The 15,471-nt window shown below is 38.0% G+C and overlaps 1 protein-coding gene across 2 annotated transcripts in view; it reads right to left on the reverse strand.

Annotated features, from left to right (window-relative positions):
- Nucleotides 1-2,303: 2,303 nt before the first annotated feature.
- MCC (MCC regulator of WNT signaling pathway) overlaps nt 2,304-15,471 on the reverse strand; it is a 512,678-nt gene continuing 499,510 nt past the window's right edge. For both annotated transcript variants that reach the window (XM_058277125.1, XM_058277133.2), the window contains 2 exons: nt 9,512-9,634; nt 2,304-8,011 (listed from right to left, as the gene is read on the reverse strand). In XM_058277125.1, coding sequence (XP_058133108.1) covers nt 7,831-8,011; nt 9,512-9,634 — 304 coding nt within the window. In that variant the 3' untranslated portion in view covers nt 2,304-7,830. The remainder of the gene's footprint in view (nt 8,012-9,511; nt 9,635-15,471) is intronic.

Genomic DNA, 15,471 nt, shown 5'->3' on the forward strand with positions numbered 1-15,471 from the left:
AACGTTGTGAAAGACTTGTACACAAAAAATTATAAAACATTGCTGAAAGAAACTAAAGAGCACGTAAGTAAATAGAAAGATGTCCTGTGCTTTTGGATTGGAAGACAATACCATTAAGACGTCAATTATCCAGAGTGCAATACAGCTTCAGTGGCATCTCAATAAAAATCCTAACAGCTTTTCTTATAGAAATGGGAAAGCCAATCATTAAATTTATATGGATTCTGGTAAGGGGCCCCAGATAGCCAAAGCCATCTTTAAAAGGAACAAACTTGGAGAATTCACAGTCCCTGATCCTGATTTCAAAACTTTGTAAAGCTCCAATAATCAAAACAGTGTGGTACTAGCACAATTACAGCCATGTAGACCAAAGTAACAGAACCGATAGGTCAGAGATGATCATTTGATTTTTGGCAAAGGTGCAAAGTCCACTCAGTTGTGAGAGAATAGTCTCTTCAATAAATGGTGCTGGGCAAAATGAATATCCACATGAAAAAGAATGAAAGTGGACCCCTACCTCACAGCATATACAAAAATTCAAAATGGATCAAAGACTTCAAAATAAGAGCTAAAACTAAAACTCGTTTGATATTATTAATTCCAAAAATAAATATTAGATTATGTTTATAAACTGGTCTTTTCCTCTGGGCCTGTGAGATTATATTGGATTCAGAAGTTTACTTGATTAAGTAATCTGTAGGGCATTAAGTACCTGCTCCTTGGGGGTTGGGGCCTTGCAGATAAAAGGTATGGCAAAGAACAGGGTTGAGGGTTTTTGATGTAGGAGTTTTGATGTTGGAGTTTGATGCTGAAGCCTTAAGCTGGAGCCCCAAGAAGTAAGCACAAGAAGAAAGAGAAGCAAGTCCCAGGAAGGGAGAAACCCAGGAAGCCTGAACCCTCACAGACATTGGCAACCATCTTGCTCCAACACGTGAAAATAGACTTTGGTGAGGGAGGTAACTAATGCTTTATGGCCTGGTATCTGTAAGCCCCTACCCCAAATAAATACCCTTTATAAAAACCAACCAATTTCTGGTATTTTGCATCAGCACCCCTTTGGCTAACTAATAGTCTCCTAGAAGAAAACATTGGAGAATGTCATCAACACATTGTATTAGGCAATGGATTCTTACACTTTAAACTGAAAGCATGAGCAATAAGAAAACATAAATTGGACCTCATCAAAATTAAAAACTCTGTGCACCAAAAGACATTAAAGTGAAAAGACAACCTACAGAATGGGAGAAAATATTTAGAAACCATATATCTGATAAGGGTTTAATGTCCAGAATATATAAAGAATTTCTACAACAAAAAGGCAAATAATCTAATTTAAAAAATAGGCCAAAAACTTTAATAGACATTTCTCCAAAGAAGATATAAAATGGCCAACAGACACATAAAAGGTGCTCAATGTCATTAGCCTCATAGCAAATGCAAATCTAAACTGCAGTTAGATACTATCTCACACCCACTAGGATGGCTACTATTAAGAAAATGGAAGATAAGTTTTGGCAAGGATTTGGAGAAATAGGAATGCTTGTGCACTATAAAGTGTGCAGTCACTGTGGAAGAGAGTTGGGCATTTTCTGAAAAAGTTATAGAACTACCATGTGACTTAGCCATCCCACTTCGGGGTATATACCCAAAAGAAGTGAAGACAGGGACTTGGACAAACATTGGTATAGCAGTGTTTCTATTACAGTAGCCAAACGGTGGAAGCAGCATCCCAGTGTTCATATGGATGAATTAATAAAATGTGATATATACATGCAATGGAATATTCAGCCAAAAAAAGGAATTGTTTTGAAACATGCTACAACTTAGGTGAACCTTGAGGACATCATGTTGAGTGAAACAAGCCAGACACAAAACAATAATCATATTTATAAGTAGAATATGTAAATTCATAGTAATAAAAAGAAAATTTCAGGTTACCAGGAGCAGGGGAGTGAATGGGGAGTTGATGTTTAATCAGTACAGTTTCTGTTTGGGGTGATGGAAAAGTTCTGGTAACAGATGGTACTGGTAGTATGACATTGTGAATGTAATTAAAACCATGGAATTGTATATTTAAAAGTGTTTAAAATGGGAAAGATTGTTGTATATATGGTGCAACAATAATTTTTAAAATAATTTAAAAATGAGGTTTCCCAAATAGTGTGCTTTACTGCCATTAGCTCTCAGGGGAGGAAGAAATACATACTCCTCCATACGGGACCTCAGTTATAAAATGGTATTTTTTACTTAAGAAAAGGACAGTCACCAAGATATTATATCAGTAAAACAAAGTACAAAACTTATTTTGCTTTGATAGTGAAAACTTTTTAATATTGCAGTAATATCCCTCCTGTAACAAATGTTTCACAGTTGTCATTCTCTTTTGTAGATATATGACCTTGCACTCCCAGTGTTTGGTTTTTATTCCGTTTTAGCAATATTTTAAAAGGAGAAAAGATTTCCTCTGTAGATAACTTAGCATTTCTGCCAAATTGTAAGAAAACAATCAAATAAAAACTGTTGATAAATGAGGTTTCTTTGGCTGTTGGATGTTTTGACTTAATATTTTACTTCCAGGCCCTTCTTTGGCAGGGTCTACTGATCTAATGCAAAGCATAACAGGTTTGATATTTACATGAATTACAAACAGTTTTACAGAAGAACAGCTTTATCCTTTAATTAATGCAGTTAAAATACATCATGGCATTAGAAATATTTATTGAGAATATAAGAATGTAAAATATTAAAAATGTCTCTGTATAAATAAATGAAGTTTTTTTAACAATTCTATATCAAACAACAGTTATTTTACAGCAGCTAAAACTAAAGGCGTATGGAAACATTTAAAGCATATAAGAATCTAAAAAACTACAAAGTATAGTACAGTGTTGAGAGGCAGCTTTTAAAATGAGACTATCAATACAAACAGCAAAACAATACTGACAAATGCAAACTTAGTCACATGTGCTTTCATAGGAAACATTCAGACATTTTTCTAATAATTCAAGTGGTATAAAAGTAGCAAATTTTCCAATTGTAGGAAACTTAAATCTCATGCAAAGAAAATGTCTTGACAAAATGTTTAAAAATGGATTAGAAATAGAAAACTGAACTGTTTTTATAAAGTTCAAACAAAAGATTATTAAGGACTCTCATTCACCTGACCGTTCTGCTATGAACATTGTAAATTAACCTATAGGAGTTCCACAAAAACCATTTCCCATATAGGTTTGATTTGCAAAAAGTGCAAAAGTGGACAGTAGAGCAAGATCGACTAAACAATTAGTAGGGCATCAGTGTGAATGTAGGGAGATTTTGTATAAAGGTTTTGTTGTGTTCTGCTAAGCTGATATTTTAGGTAATTAATGGATAAATGTTTTAACCAAAAATGTAATGTCATCTGCTTGTGAAACACAGGTATTAGCAAAATACGAATGCATGAACAGCTGCTATTCAACTTGTACCCTTTTCCACGTGTATTTTAAAAGCTACTGAGTACCCTGTGGTAATAGCAGGCCATCATCACATGAATTGAAAAGTCTAGTTTTTACTGATTCACTAATAGGTATATCTTAGTGAATTCAAATGCATTTAGTTAGAAAGTAACTTCAAGTGTGTGACACAGGAAGTTCTTCAGAAGGCCAGAGCTAACTGAGCCTATTATAAATACCAGGTTTCAAGTAACTGGATTAGGATTTCAATAAATTTCAGTAAGAACTGCTTGTGCAGAAGAGGCATAATTTTTCTTTTGAACAAGTTATTGCTTCTTTACAAAGTAGTACGAGAAGTAGAGTGTTCACAAGCCTCAATGAAAGGTGGTGATTTTTATCATTCTTGGTCAAATACCCAGTCCATTGGGTTAAGTAGAAAAAATTTTGCCAGTATGATCCCTCACTCCCCCAGAGCTTTTAAATAGCATTTTACAAAGTTGTCACCTACCACAGAGAAATAAAAATATTACTTATGCACACCTTTCCCCCTACAGATAAAATCAGGAAGCCTATAGTTACACCCTCATTTAGGTTCAAGTGTAGAAATTTCAAGCACAGAAATGTTTCTCCCCATTTGGACTCTAACATTTTCTAACTATAGGTCTGGTCACTGCCTCTTGAAGTGGGTACAGCTGTAAACTTACCAAACATGATTTTTTTTCACTTTGATTTTATATGTAGTCTGGATGGGGCACACTCTACTACTCATTTGCAAATGATTTAAAGCTTTATGGGAGAAAGGACACTTTGAGAAGTCATTAAAGGTTTTGATATTTTTTATAGCTATGCTGTCTTTCATCACTTCATTTAGAACATGAACATGTCAGCATTAAACCCAAATTCTTGAGAGCTTTGAATTAAGGTAATCAATAGAATTAAGAAATAATTGCAGGATAATTTTTAAGGAACAAGATAAAACCTTTAGAAGAGAACAGGCAGCTCTTGAAATTCTTAATGCATGCCATTGACAGGCAGTCTCCCCTAACAGGTAACTGTGGGGCATTTTTTCACTTAATGTATAATGTAATCTGTATTCTGCTAGGAACTAGGGAATTTCAAGCTTTCCTCAGTGGTAATATCCTTTCTGCCCCTGTCTTAGTAATTTTTAAGAAAAAGCCTATACGCTCTAAGTTTGAGACTGCCTTTCTAGAGTGACTGTCAACACTCTAGTTTAGAATTTTATGAGGTCCCTGTCAAGTATTGCTGCAGGCTCAGAGGAAGGCTTAAAGAAAACATGCATATGAAAGGAGGATTAAAAAATTACGTTTGACACATTGTGTTTAATAACATTGCAGTTTCAGGGAGCATGGATATTAACTGTTGGAAACCTGACATGCCAGCAGGTGAGAATGAATAAGAAACAGTTAATTGCCTCCACTGGCAATGATGAAGTAGCTACTGTACATCTGGGGCTAGAGCATGAGAGCCAGGGAGAGTGTGATAAATCTGTTGTCTGATTACGTAAGATATTTAATCATAAATAACTATTGGTATAAATCTCAGAGAGGAATCTTAATGCCTACAATACAAGTCCATGGGAGTTTTGGTAGCTGGTACACATAGGGTTTGACAGAATAGTGAATTCAGCTCTTAGGCCCGAGCAGTGATAGCACTCCAGCTATGTACCTCTTTTGCACGTGACTTTGCAAACTTAGTTTTGCCTCAATTTAAGGGAACTGGGAAATGGGGTCCTTTCTTCCCATGCCCAGTTCACCAAGGGCTGAAGAGTGAACTGAGGAGATGATCGCCTAAAAAGGTTGGAACAAAATGATTAAAAATATGAAACTGAAGGTTTATAACCTCGTACAAGGTAGAATCAAGAAATTGTTTACTCCTGAGGGACATGAAAATGTAAACCAGCTCCTGTTGAGAGAAAAATTCAGATAAAGCAAGGATATACCAAAAAAGTTACCTCGCACCTATAGTCATTGATCTAATCAGTGCAGTTTTAGTAAACCCCACTACTAATAAAGTTCAACTTAAGAAGGGATTGTATGTTAGAGTGTAATTAAAAGATGCAAGGAAAGGAAGTCAACCATTTTATAAGCTTTTTTTATTCTACACATTTATAAAAGTAACATTTCTGCCTGGCAAAAGTTTTCACCCAGTCACCACATATTTTAAAGTATTAGATGTTGAAGTATAAATTCAAAGTAAGGCTAGGTAGGATCAGTAATACTGGGGCCTGTAATGGAGGAGCCAAGATGCCTCCTTTCAGGAGGAATTGACCCAGAAAGTGTGTGTTCTCCCTTGTAACTTGGAGCAAGAATGGTAGCCAGAGGTCACCCAGCAGGATTTTATTCCTGCTTTAGCCACATTTATCAGTGCCTTGTTAAAAATGAAAATTATACATTTTGAGGCCTGTTCAGTCATTAGAGAGAATCATGAATAGTTCACCACTATGCACATCCTGGTTTCCTCAGTGGAGGACATTTCTATAGGCAACCTTGGAAAATAATGAAAACTATGATTTTATCAGTTACACAATTTTTTGCAACTTTTTAGCTAGAACGTTTTCCTTGAGACTGCAAATTTATCCAGAGTAAAAATTGATTTAAAAAAAATTGCTTACAAGAACCAATTTGACTAAAAAATAGATTCAAACAGAAATGGAAGCCAGTGGGCATTTTCACAAAGCACCCAAAAGCTAGTCCTTCTAGATGCCAGTTTTGTTTTTGTTTTTTTTTTGTCTTAAGACAGGACAGCTTCACTGCTGGCTTGAAAAAGATCTATCCCAAGATCTATCTTGGGATATAGATCTGCCCTTCCCTGCCCCTTCTAGATGGTGGCTTGAGTATCCTTCCCTCATTGGGCGGAAAGCTGTGGAACTTGTATCCCACTCTTCAAAAAAGAACTTTAATCTCATGGATGTGGGCACTCTAATGCAGTGAGTGACCTGGTCATAAGCAAAAACTTGAATTTGTAGTTAAATGGTGTTTGGACACATTTTTCATAGGGGACTTTAGATGGATCCTCAAGTGCTGCTATTCTGCAAGTGGTCCTTTGAAGTGTGTCAGTGTAGGGCAGCTACAGAAAAACTGAAAGAAGGGAGGGGTTGAAATAGTGGAGGTTAGAGTAAAAAAGGAATAAGTCATTTTAAGATAGAAGCCCTTCCTGAAATAATTCAGGTACTTTGGTCCTGCCTAACCCTGTCAGTATTTTGCCTGAAATTTAGGTAAAAACCATTACCATGTTTCTGGGGGGAGGAGATAGGAATGGGGAGGCCTTAATAACCATTCTCAACTCTCTGTAATTTGATGAAAATAGTCAATTATTGAACTAGAGGTTCAGCAGCAATCTTAAGTGGGGGGGGCTAGCTTTGTAAAACACTCAATGATAATGCACTACGTCTTGCTCTCAGCAAAATAGACAGGTTTAAAGCCATATATTCATTCATGTGAATCAGTTTTGATTTCATGCAGAACAGTAATTATGTCTGGCTGCAGGGGAAAAGTGCTAAAAATGCTTCTCTGTTTTTGAAGAAACTTATGATAAAATTTTAGTTCCATTATAACTTTTAATAGGATTCTCAGCTCTAACTCTTGGCTATTAATAAGGATCCACTGAAAGGGAAAAATCCCACAGTCAGAGGACAGCTCCCTTCTCAGCCCCTGCCTGCAATATAAAAGGTAAAGAAAATTTTTATTCTCTCAGTACAGAATTGTTCAGGCATAGTCCTGGGGTTGTCTTACTTGTAACTTTAGTGTATCTAGAAATGTAATTGACTCGTGTGTACCATCTCCCTGTGATCTTCCTCTGATCTCCAACATAGAGCCTTCTAAGTGACAGCCTGTATTTTGGAGTTGATTCACGGGACTTGAAAACCAGCAGTTCTAGATGCTGGACATTCCATCTCTCCCCTGTATGTGCCATTTTCCTCTAAAGGAGGAAGAACAACAAAGAAGAAACTGGGGATGCTGGAAGATAGGCCCACTGTTTACCAAAGGAAGAAAAGAATAGAAAGTCCTTTATATGACTAGGATCCCATTGATGCACAACCTCCAGAACAGAAAAGGTTGGAGACCGAAAAAGTGAGGACTGAGAGCAGAAGCAAGATACTGCTTGAGCACAGCATATATATATGTATTTACCACCATGGGTGGGGGAGGGGAGGAACCAGATAGATAATCCCCTCTGGATACAGTCCACAGTGTCACCAGGACCACTCACTCTCCCAGTGGCTGAACCATGGCGTTCTATTGTCCAAGTGCTGACCTACCTGCCAACCTACTCTTTATTGGTTTTCCCAACTGGAATTCTGTTCCCTGGGGGTCTCCTCTCCTCAGTGGCCTGCTATAGTTCAGTTTCCACAAGCAGAATTTTGGTGCCTGAAAGCCTATTAAAGTGAAGTTTCATTGGTGTGTGGCCTTGAATTCTCCTCCTCCAGCAGAGCTATTCTTTGCTTGAGCATCCGCACTTGGGTCTCATGTCTCTCCACCATGGCCATCATCTGAGACTCTAACTTCTTCAGTTTGTTTTGATGCTTCTTCTTTGCTTTCTCATAGGCAGCCACTAGGTTGCTATGTGAGAAAAGGGAGAAATGAGAATAAAGATTCATTCTAAGTAGCATTGAGGCACATGTTGACTTGTCCCATTGGGTGATCAGGACTAGTAAGTGCCAATCTGAAGGAGACATGGCTCAGACTCTTAAGTAAAGAATTTGAAATCAAGTAGTTAGAGGCACCAGTGTTTCAACATTTGGGCCAATCATCCATTGACTTAACTAATTAATTCAGCCCAACTGACAAAGGCTTGTCACTGCAGTATTCTAGGAGTTGTTTAAAAAGGAGTCAAAGCCAAGAATCCAAACTAGCCAAACCAAATACCATAGCAAAAAAGATACCTCTGAATTCCAGGTATCTGTTATTCAACTATAAATAGATCTATTTATTGTTCCATGCAAAAGATGGCCAAATTTAAGTTACAGGAGAGTATTCCTTAGGCTCTGAACTCTAAATGACTTCACCTATGATGAAGGCAGAGAGGCTCCCTTCCTGCCGTTGCTGACTCCTTTTTCTGCTTTTGGCTGGTGGGATTCAGAGCTCTCAAGCCATAAGCTAATGCTGCCAGCCAAAAAGAATATAGGCCTCTGAATTATCCCGGAAACGCTGTGGAGTGGGAGTGGGGGTGAGCCCAGCTCTAGTTCAGAATCCCTTCCATGTATAGTCACAGTTGTGTCAGCCCTATAGCAGCGGCTCTCTAAATGTCATTTGAGGAGCAACCCCTGGGAATTCCCAAGACCCTTTGAATGGGTCTGTGAGATTATTTTTGAATTATTTATCTTGGTGAGGCCAGATTTTCATGATATACTTCAACCAAAACAATATATTGAATATCGAAGCATATGTAAGAATCCAGCTGTTGTCTATTAAGCCAGAGATCTGCAAGACTGTAAAAATAGTGCCACTCTTGTAGTTTTGTGTGTGTGTAAAATAATGGTTTTTCCTCCCTTCCCCCAAATTTCATTTGTGTTACATGGTAGTGAGTTTATTATTTGTAAATTAATTAGAAAATAAAAAATGTGTTTTAGCTTCCAATGCTAAGTATTAATAGGTGTAATTTAAGTGAATAAAAAGCTCTTTTGAGGACCTCAAATTTTTTTACAAGTGCAAAGAAGTCCTGCGACCAGAAAGTTTGAGGCCACTACCTTAGAACAGTGTTTCCAAACATATTCCTCCAGATAATGTTACTCAAAGACTGCATGCCAAATTCTGTTGGGAAAACATTCATTTAAAAAAGAGTAAATAGATTTTTAACTTGTATGACTTCTCAGAATCTTTACTATATGAAATGTCAAGAGGTGCACACAGTATGCAGCATTTCCCAAATATTTTGGCCATAAGTACCCATCTTTTACCCTTGTACTCTGGAACACTGTGGGAAATGCTGCTCTTAGGAAGACCAGGCTCTAAGAAGGGCAGGTGAGGAAACACCTAGAGTTTCCAGGAGTTATGGAAATGTTTTCCCTGTACAGTATATGGAGATGCAGGCATCAAAGTATCCCTTGGGGGGATTGTTACCTGTTGGCCCGTTTTAGGTCATTAACAAACTCTGCTGATTGCTGGTGTCGGATTTCACTGCTCTTGGTGAGTCTTTCCAAGGCGCTGACCAGCTCTTGAACTCTGGTCTTCAACTTCTTTTCTCTACATGAAGGAGAGATGAAGTAAGCCATAAGTAGTTTGAGACAATGGTGGGTGGGCTACTATCTTGGCAGTGGTGGCTGAAAGGTGGGGGAAGGCTCAGCTTCCCAAGTCAAAAGGCTAGGGTATGAAAAGTAAGCATAGTAAAAGGCAGGAGAGTGCCACTTTTCTCCTTCAGCAGAGCAGGAGTACCTCCTCATCCACTGTACTCTCCAAGGCCTATTTAGAGCTTGTTTCCTTTAGTGATAGGGATTTTTTAGAGATCTTAAGTATGTGTCATAAAGGAACAAGACAGGAATTCTAGTTTTCCAGATGGGGATGCTAAACCAATCTGGAAGTTTCTTTCTGCTATCTTCATACCACATTCTCAGCAGATGATGAATGAATGCAACCTGACCACAAACCCCTATTTCTCTGGTTCCATGCCCTTCCTTTCTAAGTGTCCTAATCACCTCCTGAACCACTCAGGGATTTGAGAATGCTTCTGTCATGGTTGGTTTAGGCTGCCAGCTTTGGACAAGTCTCTCATTGAAATCAACATGACCCTACCTTGCCAAAGAGATGAAAACAACAACAACAACAGAAAAACCCAAAAAAAGGTAGGAGTGGCAGAGGGAATAGAATTGTTCTTACCTTCATTTTAAAGTACTTTGTTTCCTTGTAAAGTATTTAGTTTATATTTACACATACATTTTATTCCCCCCCTACTTCACAGCTTGAAGATTCAAGTCCTATGGGTTCTTCACTATTTTACAAATCCAAGCCTTAAAATTCCAAGACTTTGAGAAGTCAGTTAAAGGAGGTTCTAGTGTTCAGTCAGTTACTGCCTTCTTCTAATTCCCATAAGAGCACAAGATGTGTGCAGGGAGACATTAATCAGCATCTTTCCCTGACCACCTGGTATCTCTTCTAAGGTGTCCTCCATCACTTGTATAGGATTACTCTTCACAGTATTGCATTCATCTCACTGAGCACAATCTGTAATGATCTATTTTCTATACCTGATACCATCAGGTTCCCCACTAATCCTCAGGCTTATTGATTTGGTTCCTCATTGTATTCCCAGTGCCTAGTGCAGTAACTGGGAGACAGCTTCTGAGTGATAATGGTGATTGAAGAAAGCTTTAGAACAACTCACTTGCTGAAGGTGTATGATTTTGTGGAACATACTTAGAAATCAGGATTTATGGAAAGATTTCCTCTACAAGCAACTCATTGGAGTTTGTGAGGAATGTAACTTAGCACCTTTTAAAGGCAATTTGGCAATCACTAACCAATAAAAAATGAACACAGGCCTTGACTAAACAGCTTGACTTTTATCTTTCAGAGATAATGTTAGTATAGGTACCTAAAGATACAGGAGATTATAGTTGGTCCCTACAACAATGGCTACAACACCTGAGAATGAGCAACAACCAGGGGACTAGTTAAATTAATCAAGGTAGAACCTTACTATTGAAGTGCTCTGCAACCAATTAAAAAAAAAAAAAAGATTGACATGGCATGGAAAGGTATCTGACATAGGTAAAAGGATGAGTATGTATATCTGATATACTGACACAATAGACTCGAAGGCTGAAAACCAAACTCAAAAGTGGTTAACTCATGGGAGGGGGATGGGGCAATGATTTTTCACAAGTCTTTTTCTTTTTTAAATTACAAAGTTGTAAAAATTTCAGACAATGCAAAAGCAAGTACAGAATCTGAGACAGAGTCTCAGAGTTATGCTTCCTGTAAACGCGACATGGATATATGACTTCTGGGGTGCCCAGATAGTTCATAGCCTCGTTTTCCATTCCTGGTCCTTTAAATATTTGATCGTTTATATCTGCTAGGTAATTTGAAGGCAAAAATTCAGGCATGCTGTTTGAGTGAAGGGTGAAAGAGGAAAGATCTTTAAGGGAAACCTAGCCACCAGCCCAATAGTCATTTAACTCATTCTTCAGCAAATCCTCCCATTGTGCTTGCATCCATTCCTAAACCCCAATCAGGAAGGACAGATGGCTGACAGAAGCCAGGTTATGCTGCAGAGCCTTCATGCAAGAAGAGGTTAGGAGAGCAAGAAGGAATTTTCTTCTTTCTGGCTAATACAAATAGGGATGACTTATTCTACATTTTGTTGTAGTTTTGATTTTTTTCATCTTCCATTTTAAAGTTGATTAGTTGTACAATCAAAAGGGAAAAAAATCTGAAGAGAATTTAAAATGTAACCATTAACTCAATAAATTCATAATAAAAACTGCCCAGAGTAATATCCTCTACCCACTTCCTCCCATCATACCCACATCCCTGCTCCACCTAGACAGGGAGAGCGTGGAAAACCCAGCTGTATCCCCAAAACACAGGGCTTCCTTCCCCAGCCCCCAGGCCCTAAAAGGGCCTGATAGAGTTTTCTGGACTTGGCAGGCTTCAACAGAGGACAGAACAGCAGGAAAGCAGGAGAGATCTCTCAGACCCTGCTTGCCCCAGCTGGGGAAAAGGGTTTGAAGGCAGGAAGAGGGAGGAGTTTGGAGATGTGATGGGATGCGTATTGGTTAACTGCTGCTGGGATCTAAGAACTGCCCCCAAGAACTCCCCAAAAGGGAGATAGAAGTGAACTGCTGGTACAGCCTCAGGACGGAACTATGATGCTGATTTATTTAAAGATACAAAGATGAGGTCAAACCTGAAACTAAACTCAAAATATGGGTTACTTTACATATGATGTTCATTTGAAAGAGGCAGATGCCTGCAATAAAGGAGGCATGACTCCAGTGTTTTTCATCTGTATTAAAAAATAAACCACTGGGAAATGGATGTGACTCCAGCAATGGGCTCCCGTTTACCAATGGAAGGTCCCAGGTTCAATTTCTGGGGCCTCCTGATGAAGGCAATCTGGTCTGCACCTGGAGAGCTAGCGCAGCAAGATGACGCAACGAAGGGAGACACAGAGGAGAGACGGTGAGAGATGCAGCAGACCAGGGAGATGAGGTAGCTCATGGAATTGAGTGCCTCTCTCCCACACCGGAAGTCCTGGGATTGGTTCCTGGTGCCTTCTAAAGAGAAAGATAAGAAGAAGAGGGAAAAAAAAGCAGACATGGAAGAACACACAGTGAATAGACACAGAGCAGACAGCAAGTGCAGACAACAGTTGGGGGGAATTAAAAAAACAAAAAAAACAAACCACTGCTAAGTAACTTCTGCAGACCTGGGCTGTCCAATATGGTCACCACTAGCCACTTGTGGATTCTGAGCACCTGAAATGTAGCTTGTTCGAATTGAGATACACAGTAAGAGCAAAATACACGCTGTAATTTAGAGAATTTAAGAAATGAAAATATCTCTAATGATTTTTAAAATACTGATTACATGTTGAAATCATGGTATTTTGGGTATATTGAGTTAAATAAAATATATTAAAATTAATTCCACCTGTTTGTTTTTACATTTTTTAATAAGGCTATCCAAAATTTAAATTTACATATAGGGCTTTCATTTGTGACTCATGTTAATATTTCTGTTGGACAGAACCATTAAAGAACACCTGTCTGTACATTTTGATTATATAGGCTTGGGTAGAGGCCTAGGAATTGTAGTTTGAGAAGCACCCGAGGGAAAATGTGTACACAAATGTTCATAGCATCACTATTCACAATAGTCAAAAGGTATTAACAACTTAAATGTCCATTAGTTGATGAATAAACAAAATGGTGTGTATATATATATTTTTTATATTTTTAACTTATTTTTAAAAGACTTAGATTATATAGAATGCTACGTAAAAATATATAAGGGATTCAAAATGGGGTATATTTTTACATGGGATATTATCAGCCATAAAATGGAATGGCGTACTGACACATACTTCAGCATGAATGAAGCTTGTAAAGATTATGTGAAGCAAAAGAAGCCAATCACCAAAGACCACATACTGAACAATTCCATTATAGGAAACAGCCAGAATAGTCAATTGTTACAGATGTAATGTACACTGGTGACTCCTACGGGGTGGAAGGGGAAACAATGATAGCTTAAAGTGTATGGGTTTTCTTTTTGTATGATGAAAAAGATATAGAACTAGATAGTGGTGATGCTTGTACAACATGGTGAATGTCCTAATGCTACTGAATTGTACAATTTAAAATGGATAAAATGGTGAATTTTATGTTATGTAAATTATGCTACAATTAAGAAAAAGTGCCCTAGGTGATTCTTATTAGGCAAACTTGGGAAACTGGTAAGGCAGAAGGGTTCATCTGGGTCTCAGGATGAGCTTATGTTGTCTCTAAACTCTGTGAACTAATATGCATAATTAATTACATATAACATTTAAAAAATTCTCAAAGGTTGGCTTGGAAAAAATGAAGAACCACAAGCCTGCTAATTCAAGTCATTTGGAAGCCATTTATGTCCTGTTACTTCTAGTTTCTAATTCAGATATGTTTAGCCTTCAGTTAAGGATGAAGTCATATGGTATGTATAGGTAAGATAATAAGGCTACAATGAGCACTTCAAGGGCTCCAAACAGGTGAGGAAGTAAAAATGAAATACAACGCCTTCCATTTGCCCATTCAATAACAAGCCGCATTTTCTGCATTGTCCACATCTACACATTTCCTTTCTTCCTCGCTTTCTTTTTCCCACTAGTATAGGCACTCACAAATAGAAGCCTATAACGTCAAGTAAAAATAAATCAATGGAAGCAAAAAAACCAGGAGTGGTATTATCAAGATGGTCAAATAATATTCTGGAGCATCCTCCCACAGAAGTTTTAAGCAAGCCGAAACTGGCAGAATAATCTTTCTCAGAGCTCTAGAAAAAAAGGCTGCAGCACCAAATCAAGAAAAGGGTAACTTAAAAATGGGAGGGAAACCTTGTAGCACCTTTGCCAACCCTTCCTCCAACCCCTCCCCACTTTGGTACAGAGCCAGCTGGTTCTTCCAGTGTGGGAACCTGGTCTCATTTCTGGAGGGAAATGAATAACCCTTATACACACACTCTGAGTACAAGTATGTATGTATCAGTTTGTCTGGTGGCAGCCTGAAAGAGTGAACGAGGACACTCACTGCCACTCCAGAACTTGCCCAGCATGTGGAAGCGACCCACAGGGCAATTGATACGCTGTAAGAAAGCAATAAAATCATAGCTGCCTGGGACAAAGGATTACCAGCTTCAATTCATACAATACAGCATGCAGAACTGGGAGGAAAGGCCATTTCTTAGGGAAAAATGGGACATTTGGATCCATATAAATGGGAATTTGGCCATGCAGGGCAAGACATATGCTCACAAAAGATCAGGAAGATGCTACAATTTTGCCTTGGGCTATTCTTTAGACCAACAGTTATAATGGCTAAGCTCTGAAGGAGGAGACCACTCACATATGACAATTTGAAAAGAGTGGGAAAGGTGTTATCTTTTCAATATTTTTTTTTGTTAGCTCTTGGCATTTAAGGAAATCTCAGTCATAACACCAGATGGATAAAAACTTAAGGAACACACATGACCGGGACTAATATCCAGAGATAACATATTATATATTAAAATGTCCAGTGTATAAAAGATTTCAAGGCATGTAGAAAAAAAAAAAAGATGGTCCATGCAAAGAAACAGTTTGAAAAAGCACTAGAGACAATCAATGAGGGAGTCAGGATTTTGGATATAACAGATAAGACTAAAAAAAAATTGTCTTAAATATTCTCGAAGGACTAAAGAGAACATAGACCAAAAAATAATTAATAAAAACATAAAGAAATCCAGAAAACGGGCAAAAAGGAAATTTTAATGAAAAACTAGGAATCATAAAAAGGAGCCAAACACAAATACTGATACTGAAGGCCACGGTAAATGAAAAAAAAAAA

The sequence above is a fragment of the Dasypus novemcinctus genome, chromosome 2, assembly GCF_030445035.2.
Source record: "Dasypus novemcinctus isolate mDasNov1 chromosome 2, mDasNov1.1.hap2, whole genome shotgun sequence".
NCBI classification, from domain to species: domain Eukaryota; kingdom Metazoa; phylum Chordata; class Mammalia; order Cingulata; family Dasypodidae; genus Dasypus; species Dasypus novemcinctus.